The sequence below is a fragment of the Sinocyclocheilus grahami genome, unplaced genomic scaffold (assembly GCF_001515645.1).
Source record: "Sinocyclocheilus grahami isolate Dianchi unplaced genomic scaffold, SAMN03320097.WGS_v1.1 scaffold710.1, whole genome shotgun sequence".
Taxonomy (NCBI): domain Eukaryota; kingdom Metazoa; phylum Chordata; class Actinopteri; order Cypriniformes; family Cyprinidae; genus Sinocyclocheilus; species Sinocyclocheilus grahami.
In genome coordinates, this window is record NW_015505889.1 from 376,533 (window position 1) to 391,927 (window position 15,395).

A 15,395-nucleotide genomic window follows, 5' to 3' on the forward strand; every position below is an offset into this window, starting at 1 on the left:
ATAATCTTCAGGCAGTGCTTTGGAATTTTTTGAGGCCACCTTGAAATGTTGAATTAGTCCAAGTTATTGGTCCAACTAAAACAGAATATGACCTGATTTTGCTGTAGTTTAATTTTAATGAAGCTTGACTAGAAGAGGAGAAAGGCTATTTGGAATATGTTTTATAGACACTTTTGAAAGATTCCGTTTTTGTGTATTTACAGTTTTTATGAATCAGTTCCAGTCCTCAGATTTGAGGCTGACAGGCTGTATAATTGTAGAGATTTTTCAGTGACTCTTTCTGCATGTTAAATAATTATACCAGTTTGTAGCAACAAGTGCACAGTGCACATACTGGTACTGGAGGTACTACATTGGACTATTAAAAAAAAATCTTTATTGTAAGAATGTGTGTAGTATGAATGCAATCCGGACATACTACATCCCAAAATTGTCAGTGTCATGTGACTTACAGTATAGTCGTGCTGCTTCACTGCCATTTACAGTTTATCTCATGTGACATCTTGTGATTTGTACTTTCGAATCCCTATAGAAGCAGTAGACCAGCTGGATACTTTATGCCTGCTTTTTTATGAATTCTGTAAATTCATACATACAACTCTTTACACATACTGCTCTTAGCCTGCTATTTATTAGACATATTTGGGCACTTTATGAGCAATTCATTGAATCATTGGCAGAATCAAATTTTAAAACACTGATTCATAATCGAACTTATCAAGCGATTGTTTTTATGAGTGAGTCATTGAATCATTGACTCAACTAATTCAATAAAGGTTAAGTTTGCTTATTTTTACCCAGCTTTGTATTGTTACTATGTTGGTAGTATATGTAAATGAACAGTGTGTACTCTTTCTAAGTGTTACCTGCACCCAGATATCCCAAATTTTTTTTCAGCAAAAGTTGCATTTTGCATAATCTGGCAGACTTTTGCTGAAAAATAAACAGGGATATCTGAGTGCAGGTAACACAGAAAAAGAGTAGAGCTGTCAAACGATTAATCGCATCCAAAATAAAGGTTTGTGTTTACATGATCGATGTGTGTGTACTGTGCTTGTTTATTATGTATATATAAATGCAGTCACATACATGTATCTATTTGAAAAAATATTTGTTAATTTATATTTATATATAATTTATATTATAAATAAATATTTAATATAAAAATATAGTATTTTTCTTAAATATATACATGCATGTGTGTGCCTATTTATATATACAAAATAAATATACACAGTACACACCCATATGATATGTAAACACAAACTTTTATTTTGGATGCGATTAATCGCGATTAATCATTTGACATCGCTAAAAAAGTGTACACGGTGAATGGTACTGTTGTGTCTAAATCTGTATATAATCTGTCGCACTGTTGTACTAAATATCAATAGCATATCAACAAAACTCTTGCTCGTTTGATTCTGTGTAGGTAGTGTTCAGTCTCTAAATACACTTAAGAATGCTTTCATAATGTAGAAACCCTTCAAATGGCAGTAAAGTGTCATGGCTTTGCAAGTTATAATATAACCTGACAACTTTTTCCTGCTGAAAAATGGCACACCTCTGCCATTTTTACAGTACAGTATTTTAGTCTCTTTGTACAAAGGCCTTTACCAGCTCAAGTTGGTGGGGAATACCGTCCACTGACCCAGAAAATAATAAGAGGGAGGTATGAAGAAAAGTGAATGGTACAACAGCCCCTGTGATCTGAGGCTCATGTCACCTCACTTTGTGCATGATGGTTGGTCGCTGGCCAGACTGTGTGTGGTTAGCAAGCGGGTAGCCTTTGCTCTGTCAGTGTAAACAGTTTGAGTCTGCCTTCAGCTGTGTTTACTGTCTCAGACATCCAGCATGGAGCACATTTAGTCCAGTACCCTAACAGTTGAGTACCATCAGAAATGGCTCTCAGATAAAGCTGAATGATGTCTCTGTGCCACATATATTGCTGCAACTTGCATTGAGAAAACACAAGATGCTTCTTTCACAAATACTTTAGTGAATAAGCATCTGTTGCATATTGTAATGAATGAGAATTTAATTTTACTTTCTTCTTGTGCCATATTTTTGAGCGAAACAGGATATTAATGAATAAAACATGTAGGGTGATACCTGACTTTATCAGCAGAACAAGAAAGTCATTTTAGTAGTGAGAAAATTTTGATTAAATGTTAAAATATAGTATAGCACAAACATGCACAGATTAATTGTGTAAGACCAGTAAAGTGCATTAAATTTTGATGTCATCATGTTGATTGTTTTGCTCTTTGTTTTTGTTGTGTTAGAGTTCCAAAGGCCTGAGCTCAAACTCCGTTCCTGCCATCAAAGCAGAGCCCAGAGAGGCAAACCAGTTCCTCAGTGTGCCCTCAGGTGGGTGTGAAATCTCTCTTCAGTCCTGCTCTTAAACAGCATGGTCTTTGTGATGAAACAGTTTGACCAAGTGAATCTTACTGGTTTAGCTAGTTAACATGCCTAGTAGTGACAGTAGCATTCCAGCAACCTATGCTGGGGCCCAGCATTGAAGGCACAGCAATTCAGTCTTTTAACCATGACTGTCCTCTAAATACAAGGTTCTAAAATAGCCCGCTACTTTAGATGCACAACAACAAGCTAATGTACTCAACATATAGCACTTAGTTGCCACATATGGCCAGTGCAGATCTTCCACACTAGTTTAAAGATGGCAAAACTAAGCAAATTAGCTCACTTTTATTCTGCTCCCTCACTCTACGGTCAGTTCAGGGTTATAAATACTCTAATGGTGTGTTCCTTTTCCAGAGGAAATGAGGCTTCGTGTGAGTGTTTCTTTATTTAACTTTTGCATGTGTTTGACAATCTCTCAGATCTCAACTTTAGCCCTTTCTGAATGGCCCATTGATGAAAACCAAGTCTGATGTAACCTCTGAGAATTGCATTTTAGCCCGTTGTGTAGAGTGAATTGTTTGCAAATTGTGGTCAGTTTTTTTATTTTTATTTATTCACTTATGCTCATCAAGGATGCATTTTATTTGATCAAAAATACAGTAAATTGATAATATTTTGAAATATTGAAGAATAGAGATTACAATTTAAAATGTTTTCTGTTTTAATGTATTTTAAAACGTACTTTTTTTTGCTGAAAAAAAAAATCGGCAGCCATTACTCCAGTCTTCAGTGTCACATGATCCTTCAGAAATCATTCTAATATGCTGATTTGGTGCTCAACAAACATTTCTTGTTATTATGTTAAAAATAGTTGTGCTGCTTGATATGTTTGTGGAAAGAGCAACACATGTTTTCAGGATACTTTGATGAAAGTGCAGTGCTAAAGAACAGTTTTTGGACTGGTGACTGACCAAACTTTTGATAAGTAAAGTAACTGGATGGTCATGATATTGATAAGTTAGATCTCTGTGTATGTACCGCAAACATATACAGTCCCTGCATTTAATAGCCATTAGTGTTTGATGTTGGTTCTAGACTATTTTTAGGTTTTAAATTTTAAGTCACCACCATTGTGTTGCTGAGAAAAGGCAAATAACCCTACGTTTCTCCAGTGTGACTGTCCCCTCAGTACACCACACGTCATTTTGGATGAAAATCTGCTAATGGCAAGCAACCTATAGCACCTGCAAGTGTTGTGTGTGCGCTGTCTGTCTGGCAATATAACGTCCTTTCATTCTGTTCATCCAGAAACAACAGCATTAAAGCAGTTCTGTGTATATAATGGAACATGGCCAGACCAAACACATGATGAGTCCAACACTCACCACACTTAGAAGCATTGTTCATGCATGTGGTGTGTGCGAAATGCCTAAAAGCTTCCAACGGATTAGGCTTTATTGGCTTTCCTGATGACAGGTGAATAGACTGAATTTCAGTTTGACACTTTGGCCTGGCTTTGCTCAAAAACCCATTTTAACTCTGTTTTGATGGGTCGCCGTGTTTGTGTAGCATATATACGGAATCAAACCTGATCATGAAGATGTGAATGTCACAAATGAACGAGTCACAGGTGTTTCAAGTATCTTTGTTTTCCCAATAGATGAGCATCTGCGGTTGCCGCCCACTCCTCCCAGCAGCCATGGCAGCGACAGCGACGGATCCCAGAGCCCACGTTCACTGCCACCATTAAGCCCTGGCCACCTGCAGAGCCCACATTCACTGCCTCCATCCAGCCCTGCCCGGCTACAGGCCCGAACCTCCACAGCCATCTCCTCGTCCCCTCTCCTCACTGCCCCGCATGTGAGTCAAACGCAGCTTCAGCATGTGACACACTACGTTCATTACAGTATATACAGTCCAAATGGAAATTCTTATATCCATACATATTGAACACATCTATACAGAGTGAAAATCGCTGACTTGTGTTGTAATGCAGAAGCTGCAGGGAACATCAGGCCCTTTGATGCTGACAGAGGAAGAGAAGAGGACTTTGATCGCTGAGGGATATCCCGTCCCCAACAAACTACCGCTCACCAAAACTGAGGAGAAAGCCCTCAAACGGGTGCGCAGGAAAATCAAAAACAAGGTATTACTTATGATCACACTATTAATATTGAATAAGTTCAGTTAGAATCCTCCTCTTATATGATATTGGTGCATATACATATCATGTGACCCGGGACCACAAAACCAGTCATAAGGGTCAATTTTTCAAAATTGAGATTTATACATCATCTGAATAAATAAGCTTTCCATTGGTGTATGGTTTGTTAGGATAGAACAATATTTGGCCGAGATACAACTATTTGAAAATCTGTAATCTGAGGGGGCAAACAAATAAATTTTTTTTTAGAAAATCGCCTTTAAAGTTGTCCAAATGAAGTTCTTAGCAATGCATATTACTAATCAAAAATTAAGTTTGAATATATTTACAGTAGGAAAGTTACATAATATCTTCATGGAACATGATCTTTACTTAATATCCTAATGATTTTTGGCATAAAAGAAAAATCAATAATTCTGACCCATACAATGTATTTTTGGCTATTGCTACAAATATACCCCAGCGACTTAAGACTGCTTTTGTGGTCCAGGGTCACATATATAGACATAATACTTCAATGCTAAAGTAGATGCATTTTTTTCTTCTTAGATCTCTGCACAGGAAAGCCGCAGGAAGAAGAAGGAATACGTGGAGTGTTTGGAGAAAAAGTAATTGCCTCCCCTACTCTACTCCTTTGTTCTCTACCTCTTCTACTCCCTCTCTCCCTTTCTGACGGCTCTTCTTTTCTCTCCTGCTCTTATTTTCTCTTCCCCTCCTCTTGCATTGTTTGTCTAGCATCCACTGTCCTCTATGTTTTCTTGGTGCCTTCATCCTTCTTTCTCTTCGTTGACCTCCTCTCCTTTAATCCTCTCTTCTCTCTCACTCCCTGCAAAATACTCTATATCCTGCTTGCTATTTTATGGCTTTTGTTGTGTGAATGCGGCCAATGGCTACAGTCCATGCACTCATTGGGGTGTGTGTGCGTTTGCATGAGTCATTTTCCCTTTTATGCTGCTGTTAGGCTCTCAGGGTTTGGATAATGTGCTGGAGAGACTGGACTCACACTGGACACACACATACACTGTTTTTTCCACCATGCTTTAATCAGTCAAGCTGACAGGGTTATGTATGGTTATACGTATGGAAGCGATTTATTGATGTGTTTCAATCTGTCATTGTGACCGTGTACAATAACACACTTTCTCTCTCCTCCTCAGAGTTGAGAACTATACTTCAGAGAACAATGAGCTGTGGAAAAAAGTAGAGACGCTCGAGAATGCCAACAGGTGAGATACCATATGTGTGCTTGTGTTTAATCACAGTGAATACTTTATAGGTGAATTTTAATAAATTTAATTGTAACCGTATTTGTGGTAAGCGTACGCAGCAGCCTCTTCGCAGTCAGCAGGTGTTGAAGTCGGACCAGATGCATGCAGGTCTTAACCTCCCCTTCCGATCATATAGAGCAGCACTTTTTCATTCTCTCCTGGGTGGCCTAGTTAGAACATAGGCGCTGTCGACAGGGTGCTGTCTGTTCCTACTGTTTAGAGAGACAGAAAGAGAGAGCACCATTGTGTGTTATCAAAGTCAGCTCTTTTTCTGTGGATTAACTCTAAAACCTTATTTTAAAGAACAGCTCTTAAAGGGGTAGTTCACCTAAAATGAAAATTCAGTCGTTTAAATCTTTTCATTTAATTATCATCATGTCGTTCCAAACCTGTATGAGTTTCTCTCTTTTGTCGAAAGAGTGTTTTTGTTTTTGTTTTGTTTTTTGGAGTAAGCCATACAGGTTGGGAAATGTTTAGAATTTAAATTTCTGGGCTATCAAAAACATGCAAGAAAGTATACTTTCATTTAAAAGTTTTTTTTAAAGAAATTAAGAAAGAATTAAAAAATGAGGGTGCATTACTTTGATCAAAAGTGATAGTTAAAGACATTTATGATATTACAAAATATTTATATTACAAATAACAGCTGTTTTAAACTTTCTATTTATCAAGAATACAAAAAAAAAAACATGTATCCTGGTTTCCACAAAAATATTAAGCAGCACAACTGTTTTCAACATTGAAATTATAATAGGAAATGTTTCTTGAGCTCCTTTAACATATTATAATGATTTCTGAAGGATTATGTACATTGAAGATTTGAGTAATGGTGGCTGAAAATTCAGCTTTGCCATCACAGGAATAAATTACATTTGCCAATATATTAAAATAGAAAAAAGTTATTTTAAACTATAGTAATATTTTACAGTATTACTGTTATGATCAAATGTATGCAGCTTTGGTGAGAATAATAAAAAGCATCTTTCAAAAACATACAAAGAAATCTTACTGACCCTGAACTTTTGCGCTGTTTATATTTCACCATTGTTTTAGGCTTCGAAGCTTTATTGTAGCACGCTACTGTCATCGGTGCTTTTAGTATGTAGGTAAGAGTGACATAAGTATGTGTGTAAGTATATAGTAATGCTTTTTATAGAGGACTGGCACAGGCCCCTTATTAACAACACACTTAAAGTAGCACGCAGCACGGTGCCGGCCTGCCCCTCATTACAGGATAAAGAGACTGTGTGTGTTGGCGCTCTGCCGATTCTTATTAGGATAGAGTCTTCTGAGTTATCTAAGAGAATTCGAAGAGACAGCAGGGGGGAGTTTGTGTTTGTGTGTTAGTGGGTGGGTTGTATATTAACCTGAGGAAAACCACTGTTTATACAATCAAATTGAGATGATTATTGCTAGGTTAGTAGGGCGGTCTGAGCCGCTCTCAATGCTGAAAACATACTGTCTAGAGCTAGACTAGTCTACAGCACTCATTATGAGTGATTCTGTATGTGTATGTTTAGGTGAAAACTAATATACAGGTTTGTTTTGGGGTGATCTAGTCAAGTTGAAAAGCACTTAACCCCAGGGGTCCAGAGGGACTGTCTCTGTTATAAGTGTACTGTATGTTGCTTTGGATAAAAGAGTCTGCTAAATCATGAAATAGCAAAGTAGTATTTTTTGTTTTGATTTGTTTTCCAACATGTTGCAATGGCTCTCTCTGGTGGTGGAGGTGGTGTTACTCATTACTGCACGTGATGTTGCTTCTAAATTACTCCACTAGAGGGAGCTCAATGTCGTTTTGTATTATAACTGAATCATTGCTGCTGAGATTACATGCACAAACACAGGTTCACAGGTTCACAGGCTACTGCTTATGTACTGTATACTGTGGGGAATATAAATGTTTATCAGTTTGGTTATCAACTCTGAAATCGAGTCATTATACATTTCTTGTGTCCTTTTGTGTACAATTGTGATCATATAATCAGTCAAGAATGAGAAAAGTGTGGGGCTGATTTGAATTCCAGTTCATTCATGACACTGAAAATGGAAGACCAGGTTGAACAAGTTTTCTCACGCGGTTTGCTCTACTGTACTTCTGTAACGCACATTTTTGTACTAGGTCATCCAAGTATTGCATATATACTACATACATACCGCAAAAATAGTGTGTAGAATGCCATTATATCATACTCACAGATCCTGTGGCTATAAGTGTTGCAGTTGTGTTTGACTTTGTGTTGTTTTGGGTCACATTAATAAGTGTGTGAGAGAGCAAGAGAAGAAGCGTATGGTTGATTGGTGGCTGAAGAACGACATAATTGAAGGGAAAATAAATTAACACCCACTGCATGCATGCAGCAGCGTTGAGGAGGAGGTGGAGAGCGAGAGACTGTGTGAGTGGTGTGAAGGGGAGTTCAGTTTATGTAACACTGTGGCGAGTAAGAAGTGTATTATCCTCATATGCTCTGTGAGCTTAAGAATAAGAAGATCCTGCTGTTACAAAACAGCTCAAAGAAGAACACACATAGCCTGCAGACAAATATGCTGCCTACAGCCTGATCTAAAGAATTGACTAATCAGTCTTCTTTTTTGATGTGTTTTCTGTATCATCTTTAGGTCTCTACTACAACAGCTACAAAGACTTCAGGCTCTAGTGAGTGGAAAAATGCCTCGGTCCTGCAAAATCGCTTCCACACAGACCGGAACCTGTCTAATGGTATATGTACACATATACTGTACAAACACATGCATTTATTTCAACCTGCACACACACACACTTTCTTAGTGTTTCTTTGTCTTAAAGTCTTAAAGGAATAGTTAATCCAAAAATTTGCTCAATATGTACTTCAGGCCGTCCAAGACGAGTTTGTTTCTTCATCAGAACAGACTTGGAGAAATTTAGCAATACATCACTTGCTCAGCGAATGGGTGCCATCAGAATGAAAGTCCAAACAGCTGATAAAAGCATTACAATAATCCACAACATGATTCCAGTCCATCAATTAACATCTTGTGAAGAGAAGAGCTGCATTTTGTAAGAAACAAATCATTATTAAAAATTTTTTTAACTTCAAACCCTATTAAAAAAAACAGCATATGCTGGTTAGGTATGTTTTGAAGCATGGCTGCTGGTTTGAGCTGGTTAAACTGGTTTGAGCTGGTTTAAGATGGTCATGTGCTGGTCCTAAATTGGTCCTGACCAAGAGCTAGGACCAGCTAAGGACCAGCTGAAACCAGGTCAACCAGCAGCCATGCTTCAAAACAGACCTAACCAGCATATGCTGTTTTTTTCAACAGAGAACTTTTGCTTCCATCTAAAATATACCTCTATCCATAATATTGCTTTCTCCAGTGAAAACGTTGTCTCATCTGAATCAGGGGAGAAATATGCACAGATCAAGTGTCATTTACAAGTCCAAAATTCTATATATCTTCTAAATAAAATATGATTTTAATGTAAGAGGACAACAGGGTAATGACTTTTTCATTGGAAGAAGCATTATTACGGATTTTGTCCAGAAGCAACAATTTAAAGTTTCACCTTAATAATGAATTTGTTTCTTACAAACATGCAGCTTTTCGCTTTACAAGATGTTAATTAGTCGTGTGGATTACTTGTGGATTATTGTGATGTTTTTATCAGCTGTTTTGATTCTGACGGCACCCATTCACTGTAGAGGATCCATTGGTGAGCAAGTGGTGTAATTTAAAATTGTTCCAAATCTGTTCTGATGAGGAAACAAACTCATCTACATCTTGAATGGCCCGAGGCTGAGTACATTTTCATTTTTGTTTGAACTATTCTAATGAAATATCTTGTCTATTTAGTTTAGTGCTATGATCCTTGAATGTAAAGGCAGGTCAGTTCTGCTCTGAGAGCTGTAGTGCAAGTAGATTACAGTGGGGCAGTGTGCTCACCGTGTGTGTGGTTCCTCCTCCTGGTCAGGTGGTGGCGCTGTGTTTTGTGTTGGTGCTGGGCTCGCTGGCTCCCTGCCTGCCCGAGCTCTCCCTCTACTCTTCCTCCTTATCCTCATCATCCTCACACACGGTGAAGTCTGCACCGCTGCCCTCAGGTGACCTCTACACCACCAGCCAGGGTATGTTTCATCCCTGCCCCTAATGTGTAAACCGAGATCAACTTTTCATGTACATTGCATGATATGATTACATTTCTCTACACTTGCGTAAAGAAGCATTTATTTGTAGGTCATCCGGCTTTCAGACACATTGAATTATCCAGGCAGCTAATAGCTGTGTGTCCTTGACAGCACTTATTTCGTTCCCCCCACGAGAGACTGAAAGAGTGCCGTCTCTCTTCTAAAGGTTATTAACGGAGCTCCTGGGCCGACAGTGCCCATTCTCACCCTCAAATTACTGTCAGACATCCCAGAGAGTTTTAGATTGAAATCATTACTTCCCTTTGAGCAGATTTTACAATCCTCTTTCAACTTTACAACACAAACCGAGCCTCATTTCTTTCGGCTCTATCAAAGCTGTGCTTGAAAGGGGCTTCAAATGCCTCATCCATTTTCACAAGGACCCTACAGACTCGGGCCGTGGATGATGGCGACGGGGTTGCTGTAGTAACCGCCTAAGAGAGTAGCTCACTCCAAATCTTGCTCTTTCTTTCTCCCACTCTCTCTGAATCCAAAAACGCTTCTCTTCACTCTACAAATCACATGAAAGTCAGAATAAGCATATCATGCAAGACATACGACATAAGTAACGCTGTTCTCTGTGTCTGTAGTCCGCTCCCGCAGCCTGCTCTTCTATGACGAGGGTGCCCCAGTGGAGGACGGCCACGGGCGCGTGCTGAGTGTGGAGAGGATGGAGGGGGTGCCGCGACATGTACAGGACCTGAAAGACAGCCATGAGCAGGATCATTCTGCTCTTGTGAGCAGGTACTTGAGCCAGGCCCAGCCAGAGCCTGCAAGCTACAGCAACACGTCCGCGGCCCCACTCCATCCCCCAGAACCACACTACCACTCGAGGTGAGGCACAATTTGACAGTACTTTTAATCCATTCAGGGTTAGTTTGTGGCATCTTAATTATTAAAGATGCACTGATATAAAAAATCTGGTGATATAGATAAGCTGAGTTATGGCAGATAACTGATAAGTAGCTGGCGTTCGAATTTTACACTATTTTGTCTATATACATTAAAAATAGACAAAAAAATAAGTAAATGGTTTTAAATGCTACAATTTAAACAATTTAGACATCATAAAATAATGTACAGTACAGTATGAAAAATGAATATTAATTTGCTAAAGATTACATTAAAGTGTTATTTCATTTTTAGAGGTTTTAAAGATGAACCTAACATGTTAGTTGATGGAGAAAGTTTTTGTGTTTTTTTTATTGTACAGGTATCATTTGTTAATATTGACTGATAATTAATATGGTACAGATTAAAACTACTGTTTAAAAGTTTGGCATCACTAAGATTTTTTGTGAGAGCAAGGACATGTTAAATTGTTCAAAAGTGACAGTAAAGACTTGTACATAGTTTAAATATGTATATATACAGTACATATATTTAAAAAAAATGCTCTTCTTTCAAACTTTCAGCACAGCTGTTTTCAACATTGATAATAAGAAATATTTCTTGAGCACCAAATCATAACATAAGCATTATTTCTGAAGGATCATGTGACACTGAAGACTGAAGTAAAGGCTGCTCAAAATTCAGCTTTGCCATCACAGGAATAAACTGCATTTTAAAATAAAAAAATTTAAAATATTAAAATATCAAGCAGTTATTTTAAATTTCACAATATTACAGTTGTACTCTATTTTTGATTAAATAAATGCAGCCTTGATGAACATAGGAGACTTAAAAACATTCAAAAGTAGTGTATATTGTGAATAATAAATAATAATTGTCTCTTTTTCTCTCAGAAAGCGGGATTCTGAGGGAGGAGCTGAATATTTCTAACCCCTCTGGGTGGAGCTGCCTCATCACACAGGCCTCCACTGACGTCCGATGATCCTGCACTACTCGGCCCTCGACCCTTGCTGTTACAGACCCTGAGTGTCCTGACCCCACCCTGACAAACCAACAAGCCTCATGACCACGATCCAACCCACTTGACATGCATTCCAATGACATTCAACCCCAGAACTGTGAGAAGAGAAATGGGTCCATCCATACACTGAAACTCCCCTTTACCAGCAAGCACTGAGTTTAAAGACTAAGAGAGAGAATAGAGGATGTGGGCGGTTGTAGATGCTGCTCTGTTTTAGATGGATGTGAGCCTGCAGCTCTAAATTCACTAAACACTTCACACACAGGGTGTGGGAGGGAAAGTTCATGTGTGTTTTGTTTTGATTTTCTTCAAATGCCATGAGACTGTCCATTTACTACATATCCCTACTTAAACCCCAAAGAACTTCTTTTTTCTCATTATGACTTCTTTTTAAATCTCTGAATGTTTTCCAGAAGGTGTAATCACAGGTGCCTGACATACTTTGCAGTTTTGCAAAGCTTGCTTTGACAGGATTTTCTTCCTCTGCCATCTTGGCTTGTTTCTCCCTAATAAGTTTAAGTTGGATTGCACTTGTTTTGCGCTAGGAAAACGAATTGATTTAAGTGCCTTCACATTCTTTTTCATGTAGTCATATTTAAAAAGCTCCTAACCGCATAGTTTTCTCTTAAACCTCTTTTACTCTACTTTTATTAATGCATTTTATTTTTGTTTTCTACTTTTAAAAGGCAGAGGCTTTTGTACTGAATTACAAATTTGATCCATAATATATTCTAGTATTTGCAGCATCCAAAAAAGAGCATATTTATTTTATGCACAAAAAAAATATGAAAGTTATTGTGTTTTTTTTAAGTGAAAGATGATGTAAAGTTTACATGATCTTGTTGTCATAACTGTTAAACAGTTTTTTTCTGTTATCTTTATTTCTGTGTAAAGAAAGTTTTGTATATATAGAGAAAAATGAACAGGGACGATCAAATCCTGTGTGTGTTTAACCATGTTCAATCTCTGAAGAATTCTGCACAATCCACATGAATCCATTAAAAACATTGGCTATAATGCATACAAAGTGAAAACAAACAGTTATTCCCATTAAGAAAATTGAACCTCTTTAAAAAATGAGTGTTATTTAAACACATTTTTCTGATTATGGAAAGCTTCTTTTTAATGTTCGTCTAGACTGTCTATATTCTGTTCATGAGCTAACTGTTTGACCACTGTAAAATTCACCGCAAACATCTGGGACTTGATAGTGCAGTTGTGTAAATATGCTTTACAAGTCTTTTTTTCTTCTTCTTAAAGCAGAGAAATCTTTGTTATGAGATAGATGTCACTGTTCAGAAACAATTTTCTTTTGGTTTTGATTTTTCAGTTTTTTTTTGTTAAATAATTTTTAATGATGTCCTCTGATGCTACAGCCACAATATTCTTTTTTTATTGTACAGCTAGAGATAACCACTGATAGTATTTTAATGCAATTTCCCGCTCTAATTTAATTATAGTAATGAAAGTGGTTGTCACAAAGGAATCTGTCACTGTCAGTTTTTATAAATTAGGCCTACTCTGTGCCATAACACAATGAAAAACTGTAGATAACATCCTATTATCAGTGTAAAACTGAATTCACCATAGTTTTAAAGAGCTTTAACTTTAGTGACAGAGGGTCCTCATCATCGCCTCTGTTATAGTCGTCTTACCCATTGATATGTATTTCTGTAGTGTAATAATAATAGTGAACTGGAAAAACATTGTGTTGATTTGTATATTTCTAAGACGATAAATGGAAACTTTATGACTTCACTGCACATAATGTTCACAGAAAATTAGTCTCAACCCTGGAACTCCAGAATATCTGAGCGTTCTGGAATTGAATCTAATGCCCAGTCTGACGATGGAGTTTATGCTTTAAATGTAATTGTTGCTGGTATTACCTGTATCTCTGCCCTTTTTGCCCTTTGTACATATGACTGATGATAAATGTTGGTTGTAAATATGGAGGACGTATTTTTATATTTCCAGTGCATTTTGGTAATCACCATGCGGCTTGGGTTGATTTGTATCCATGTATGGGTCTGGCTCTGTATGTATCTATGCTCTGAACCTCTTGCTTTTTCTGTCTTATCTAAAGTAGAGTTAGAATGAAGCAAAATACAAAATTTGCAGATGCAACAATGTCTCCTGTCTTATTTTCTGTTTATATCTTTATGAATAATTGTAAGTATCATTATTATTTATTTATTTTATTTTTTCAACCTAAAAGTTTGGGTGTGGCCTGTTAGTGTCCTGCAAAATCAACATGCATTATCTCAAGTGTTCATTGTAATTTGAAATTATGACCACCAGGTGTCAGGCCTTTATCTGTCCCGTTCCATGTACATTACTGCAGTATAGTGTTAGTTTTTTCTTGATACACTGGGCTGTGACAATATGACCAGACATATTTAATTTCTCATATAGTTGCAGTGTATAATTTTGATATTTAAAAAAGCAATCTCTATCAAAATATCTGAGAATTTTTGGCATACAAGCTGGCACGGCACTAAAAATTACATATAACATTATCACATACTATGCTGCTGCTCAGCTAAACTGTACTATGTGCGGATAAACAAGACTGAACAAATATTAGTTCAAACTGGTACATCAGGTTTAAAATGCATTCGGTAATGAACAGTAGTAAGGTGCCTTTTGATGATTCTGTACTCAGAATAGGTCTGCTGCTTGTAAAATATTGAGGTCAAATAAAAACATTACAATAGCTGTAAAAAATATTTAACAATATACATGAAACTGTTGAAGATGTGAAAGTAAACACTTTACCAGATAAACTGTAATTGAAGTTTAGGCCTGAGGCATTTAAACACAGTCAGAATCACTGTGCAGGACTGAGTGTTACTATATAAATGGGATTCATTCAGTGGGCCCTTGTATATTTCAAAATGTCTAGCATTGCTGCATTTCACAGTGGTCTAACAATCTGAAAGATTACAACATTACATTTTAAAATATACAGCACAAGACATGTTATGAATAGTTTTACCTTTTAATGCAGTTCCTGCAGACTTGTTATATAGAGAAAATTTGTTCTGTTTCTGGACATTTTGCTGTGTGGTTTCCATATTGATTCATCCACTTGACTCATCCAGTAATCTGACCCCACCAAAAAAAACCTCTCCAGCAGTCCTCAATCCTGCATACAGTATTCATTCTGACATAAAATGATTAACTAAATAAAACTGTACGCTACTCATTTTGTGTGGTTAATCGTTATGTGTGGTTAAATTGAGCTCCATCTTGTTAACGAGATTTTCTAGATGAAGGTTATGTCTGTTTTATGATCTTATAACATCAGCCATTTTGTGCTATAAAGGTACTTACTGTAAGAACACTTAAACACTTCTCACAGAGGTTGTACTTTAGACCCAAAGAGAAATAAAACCCAAAGAGAGAGCAACTGAGCGAGAGCGAGATGGAGGATAAAGAAATGGCGGGAGGAGGAGGAGAAAAAAACATAGGCTGTGTTCTGCCCACACAAATATCCATAGCTCCCCATACCAGTATACAGCCTGTTTGTGTGTGTGTGTGTGTGTGTGTGTGTGTGTGTGTGT

At 37.3% G+C, this 15,395-nt stretch overlaps 1 protein-coding gene across 2 annotated transcripts in view; it reads left to right on the plus strand.

Annotated features, from left to right (window-relative positions):
- creb3l1 (cAMP responsive element binding protein 3-like 1) overlaps positions 1–13,257 on the plus strand; it is a 32,357-nt gene extending 19,100 nt beyond the window's left edge. Inside the window, exons 4-12 of one of the 2 annotated variants that reach the window (XM_016244192.1) lie at positions 2,286–2,370; positions 4,025–4,224; positions 4,361–4,510; positions 5,078–5,136; positions 5,686–5,754; positions 8,416–8,515; positions 9,746–9,896; positions 10,547–10,790; positions 11,702–13,257. In XM_016244192.1, coding sequence (XP_016099678.1) covers positions 2,286–2,370; positions 4,025–4,224; positions 4,361–4,510; positions 5,078–5,136; positions 5,686–5,754; positions 8,416–8,515; positions 9,746–9,896; positions 10,547–10,790; positions 11,702–11,738 — 1,095 coding nt within the window. In that variant the 3' untranslated portion in view covers positions 11,739–13,257. Of the gene's footprint in view, positions 1–2,285; positions 2,371–4,024; positions 4,225–4,360; positions 4,511–5,077; positions 5,137–5,685; positions 5,755–8,415; positions 8,516–9,745; positions 9,897–10,546; positions 10,795–11,701 lie in introns of those variants that run through there. The other variant, XM_016244193.1, reaches the window with a different exon arrangement.
- Positions 13,258–15,395: the final 2,138 nt, after the last annotated feature.